We start from the raw sequence: 6058 nt of genomic DNA, 5'->3' as shown, positions 1-6058 counted from the left end.
TAATTATACATTGCCGTTGAATGATCAAGGTGTTGCCAGATTTAAGCTTACAAAGGTCGAGGCGGATGAGACGGACCTCTTTCAATTTTGGTATAAAGACACGGAGCTTAGTTCTTGGGTTTTGAAAATTGTCTTCCTTCTTCCAGCTTCAAAGATTTCAAAATACCCCTGGAAATTACGATTACATCTGAGAACAATATTCCATATCTCATGTATACTCTCACGGGACATGGAAATATTGTACGCCAGGAAAATCTCCAATTGCCTGCCAACACGAAATCTCACACCTTTAAAATAAGACCCTCCATAGAGATGATTCCCAATTCCCATCTTTTCGTCTACTATATTGTGAATGATCAATTTAATTATTGTGAATTGACAATACATCTGCCAAAGACATTTGAAAATAAGGTAAGGTTATTGAATATCCTCGGAATATTTAATAACAAAATATACAACTCTTAGGTATCCCTTATGGGTCCAACACGCGTCAAGCCTGGTCAAAATATTACCCTAACCTTAAAAGCCGCTGTGAATTCTCGTGTATCCATAGCTGCGGTCGATAAAAGTGTTCTTCTGCTGAATTCGAAAAATATTCTACAAAAGGATCACATCATGAACGATTTGTTGGATGATAAATCGTATACCCCACCCCGAATGCAGGGGAGCGCCCTAATGTTATCCCCCGATGTTCAAACGGGTCTGGTCATACTGACCAATGCCAAATATCAAAAATATTACTATAGTGAGATAGAATTTTTGGATATGAAATTTTACGAAAATTTCTATTAATTTGTTTTTCAATTTCAGTGGAAATCGAAAAAAGTATACTAGATCCCACATACTATCGTGTCGATTTTCCCGAAACATGGCTTTATAAGGATCTTGAAATGTAAGCGTAGATTCCCTAATGTTATTAATTTTAAAATAAGGAAAAACGTAGTCAAGTTCAACCAAGGAAATCCCACACCATGAGTTGGGTATTCAAAATATCTAAACTCAATCGAGACTTCTATATGGAGGCAATTCATTAAGCCAATTTAATTGAAAATGGCGCCCAAACTTCCCAAGAACCAAAAATATGAATTCGCAGCCAATTCGGTTGAAACCCTTATGAAAACCAGTAAGGAATGTAGTAAAGTCGGCCTGGGCCGACTATATGATCCCCTTCACCACTTTGGGTACATGTGTATCCGAAAAGACATCGCTTTTTGAAGGAATTTTGACATGAAATTGAACAAACTTAAGTATGTGATTTTTATATCTTTCTGGAACCTATGCTAAATTTCATTTCATTTGGCCAAGTTTAGAGTCGTTTGCGCACAGTGGGACAGATTTGTGTAAATCGATTTAAAGCAAACTTGACACACTCCATTCGGTATGCTGCACTGTTTAAAATTTAATCTTAATAAACATTCGAAATTATATATGGAAGCTACGAGATATCTATATCTGAACCGATTTGAAGCAAACTTACCAGAGATTAATTTATACTAATTTCAATACGTTGTGTCAATCGGCCTAGCTGTGGATCTTTAGTGCACAATTTACTTAAAATCGAACGAAAATATATATAGGAGGTGTACACATCATTCCAGACTTAACTCAATACGCTATGCCAAAATTGTGCAAATCGAATGATTTTCGGAGACTTTGGTGCACCATTTACCTAAAATCGGACAAAACTATGTATGGAAGCTATATATAAATCTGAACCGATTTTCACGAAACTTAGCACACATCATTCTAGACTTAATTTAGTACGCTATACCAAAATTCATGCCAATCAAAAGATTAGCATGGACTTTGGTGCACCATTTACCTAAAATCGGGCGGAACTATATATGGGAGCTATATCTAAATCTGAACCGATTTTCAGGAAACTTAGCACACATCATTCTAGATCTAATTCAGTAGGCTATACCAAATTTCGTGCAAATCGAGAGATATATTGGGTCTTTGGTACCCCATTTACCTTAAATCGGACGAAAATATATATAGGAGCTATATCTAAATCTGAACCGATTTTCACGAAACTTAGCACACATCATTCTAGACCTTATTCAGTAGGCTATACCAAATTTCGTGCAAATCGAGATATATATAGGGACTTTGGTACCCCATTTACCTTCAATCGGGTGAAACTATATATGGGAGCTATATCTAAATCTGAACCGATTTTCACGAAACTTAGCACACGTCATTCTAGACTTAATTCAATACGCTATGTCAAAATTCGTGTAAATCAAATGATTTTCAGGAACTTTGGTGCACCATTTACCTAAAATCGGTCTAAACTATATATGGGAGCTATATCTAAATCTGAACCGATTTTTACGAAACTTGGCACACATCATTCTAGAACTAATTCAGTAGACAGTACCAAATTTCGTGCAAATCGAAAGATATTTAGGGACTTTGGTACCTTATTTACCTTAAATCGGACGAAAATATATATGGGAGCTATATCTAAATCTGAACCGATTTTTCACAATTTCAATAGGGTTCGTCCTTGGGTCAAACAAACGAGCTGTGCCAAATTTCATCCAATTCGGATCATAAATGCGACCTGTACTTTGTTTACAATTTAACATGGACAGACAGACGGACGGGCGGACATGCATAAATCGACTCAGAAAGTGATTCTATGCATATTCTCAAAAGGAACCATGGGTCTATCTCAATTATTTTTGCCTGTTACAAACATATGCACAAAGACATAATACCCTGTACCACAGTGTGGTGAAGGGTATAAATACCGGAATTTAAGAGGTACCGTTATACAAGAACTGCCCCAAAATACTGGTCCGATTCTGATATTTTATGGTGTAAACCCAATGTGAATCCCAGGATGACATTCACACAGAACGAGTGACCTAAGCTATAGACTAATATGGTCGATGAAGCATTAATTTCGACTCCAAAGTACCCCCAACAATTTTGGATGTAACGTTCGACAGCTTATTATGTCGCCTTTTACCAAGTGGCAGAAATGGAACAATGTTCTTAAGTCGATGGCCGGCAGCTCCCGACTAATCAATGAAACTGTCAGAATGCCGCCCCGAGAACTTTGAAAGAGTGACTCCTTACGACACCAGTGTACGATTTAGATAAAGAAGCTATGGTCTTGCCAGTATCGCCGCCATTATCTCATATTCAGGATTCTCATCTCTGTCACATAAGGAGATACCTTCTTGATATTAAAAAAGACAGAGAGAGTTAGGAAGGTCCAACAGAGAGAACCTCTAAATCAACAGGCTTATAAAGCATGATGACATTCACACAGAAGTAGTGATCCATGCTATAGACCAATATCATGTGAATGCTAGCGATAGATAGCGGAATGGTATTCAAACATGACAGGATGTCGCACTGATAACCGCAACAATCTGCCTCCAGTTCACAATTTAATGGCACATCACATTATCGATTTATTATATAGTTAGGTGACATCGCCGGAATCATCCATATCATCATCCCATGAATAGGATTCCTACACCCTAGATTCCTAGATATAAGGGAGAACCTCTAGGTAAACAAGGCCTATCAGGAACAAATGAATGGCATTCACCCAAAAACACGGACCCGGAACGAAGGTAATGGGATTGCCATCACTCGCTTCCTAGAAACAAAGCCACTCTGAGTGGTATGCAGTGGTTGTCGTCTTTGTTATTTTTTAGTGTTCTATTTTCCTCTAGGTGGTGCTGTATCCAGACAGAAAAAGGTCCAACGGTACAAAAGAGATTCCCTAAATAACAAGGTCTAATAAGATAAACTTTGTCGTAGAAAATCCATGTTGAAACCTTGTTAAATCTGGAAAGAGTGGCTTCAGAGGCGGATTGATTTGATTCAATAACCTAAATTTGGGTAATCTCGTTCCTAAAGCAGTCCAGATATTTGTTGGATCACGCCGCTTCATTTAATTCGGTAGACGCTTTTAGTTCTATTGTTCGGAATGATTTAGATGATCGAATCAATCAAAAGGAACTAGGGCAACGAGAGCAAAAAAGAACAACCGGAGTAAAATGATGTTGTGCGGAATAGTTAATTTGAACTATTTTCTTTCCGCAACGAACAAACTCTAGTGATGGTGAGGGGCTGCCATCTATCGTTGTCTAGAAACAAAGCCTTCTTGAATGGTATACATCGGTTAGTGTTACTATCTTCCTCTAGGTGGCGCTACTTCCAGATATTCCTATTTATGCTATCCTCATGTGTTGATGACGAGATTGTTCATTAGAATGTAAGGGGGGCTCGGTGGCACTTCTGAATAGGGATGTAAATGTCTTTTTTGTCGAATATTCGACAAAAAGACTCTTAGAAAGAATTGTTCCTCCTCCGCTGTGATTTGAACCCGAGGCCCGTCGTTGTGTAATTTGTCACACTATCAACTGTACTACTTACAAAGGGAAATTGAAATCATTCTGAGAGAATAAGCTGACTTCGAACTAACTAGAACCTATGGGGATTGTGTCTAACACCATCACGCAAATGTTAACTGTATTCATAAGAAATCCCTCACCATTATATGGAGAATATTCTGGCCCAACACAATAAATAAAGCAGAGCTGTGGAACCAAATGAATCATGAACCCATAAATGGGAGATTAAACGTAGTAAATGGAGACGGATTGGCCACCATTGAGAAGCTCATCTTCTGTATACCCAAAGTGGTTTAGGGCATCTTATAGTCGGTTCAATCTGACCTTTGTACTTTCCTTGCTGGCCTTTATTTTAAATTTCGATTTTATTTCCTTCCAGCACCCAACCAAATACCCCTCTAAGTGTTAAGGTTCCTGACACCGTTACAACCTGGGAGCTGAGAGCCTTCTCGGTTAATGATGAAACCGGTTTTGGCATGCTAGAAGAAAATCTAGAAATTCAGGCATTCCAGCCATTTTTCATAAGCATCAATCTACCATATTCGGTAAAGCGTGGAGAAACTGTCAATATTCCGGTGACAATTTTCAATTATCTGAAGGATGAGCTGCATAGCAATGTGACAATGATACGGAAGGAGGGTGATTTTGAATTTCTAGATAAGGAAGATAATGCATCCGCAGGACAGTTACAGAGATCTCTGCAGTTGAATGTAACGGCCAACAATGCCAGAAGTACCATATTTGCGATACGCCCCCAAAGGGTTGGCGATGTGGATATTGAAATAATAGCCAGTAATGGGTTAATATCAGATCGAGTTATACACAAATTAAAAGTTGAACCTGAGGGTGTGGTCCACACCCACAAACAGGAGGCGCTTATGTCCCTGGCCAAACTGCAAAGTAATAAAACTATTTTCACAGCAGATATACCCAAGGGAATTGTACCCCGCTCGGAATTCTTAGAATTGACAGTTAGTGGTGATGTTATGGGCAGCACCTTGGATAATCTTGATAATTTGGTTAAAAAACCCAAGGGTTGTGGTGAACAGAATATGATTTACTTGGCTCCGAATATTTTAATTCTGGACTATCTACAGTCTCTGGAGGTTATATCGGCGAATGCCAGCAACCTTGTGATGGAAAAGGCTAAAAAATATTTGGATATTGGTTATCAGCAACAGCTGTCGTATCGCCATTCGAATGGTGGTTTTAGTGTTTTTGGTCCCGACTCAAGTACCGAAAGTAATTGGCTAACGGCCTATACTGCACGCTTCTTTATGAAGGGTCAACAATATTCGGCCATTGAAAATGTGGTCATTGATGATGCCCTGAAATATCTTAGCCAACAACAGCTGGAGGACGGCAGCTTTCCGCATAGGGGTTTCCTATTCGATCCGGCCCATCAAAATCAGTATGGCTTTACGGCTTTTGTTCTATTGACATTTTTGGAAAGTCCGGTAAAAATATAGAATGTTTTCAATTAACTTTCAAAAATTTACCCCCTTGTTTATTTCAGAAATATGCCAAGAAATATCGAAGTACCATTGCCAAAGGAATGGAATTTTTAAACAAACATTACAAGGATGTGCAGGACATTTATTCGATGGCGATTATGGCCAATACATTTCAAAAGTCTGGCAACATCAATGCCAATGAGATTTTGTTAAAACTGAAAT

The 6058-nt window shown here is 38.5% G+C and overlaps 1 protein-coding gene across 1 annotated transcript; it reads left to right on the top strand.

Annotated features, from left to right (window-relative positions):
* Positions 1-210: 210 nt before the first annotated feature.
* LOC133332218 (CD109 antigen-like) lies at positions 211-6044 on the top strand (the record flags this gene model as incomplete). The annotated part of the gene is made up of 5 exons (XM_061540599.1): positions 211-411; positions 466-745; positions 811-892; positions 4762-5839; positions 5899-6044. Coding segments are annotated over exons 1-5 (1787 nt in total), but the record flags the coding sequence as incomplete, so codon positions are not given.
* Positions 6045-6058: the final 14 nt, after the last annotated feature.

Source organism: Musca vetustissima, unplaced genomic scaffold (assembly GCF_032173495.1).
Source record: "Musca vetustissima isolate MV318-11 ecotype Yass unplaced genomic scaffold, APGP_CSIRO_Mvet_v1 utg111433, whole genome shotgun sequence".
NCBI classification, from domain to species: domain Eukaryota; kingdom Metazoa; phylum Arthropoda; class Insecta; order Diptera; family Muscidae; genus Musca; species Musca vetustissima.
The sequence above is the reverse complement of the archived record's forward strand: the minus strand, read 5'-3'. Positions and strand labels throughout refer to the sequence as shown.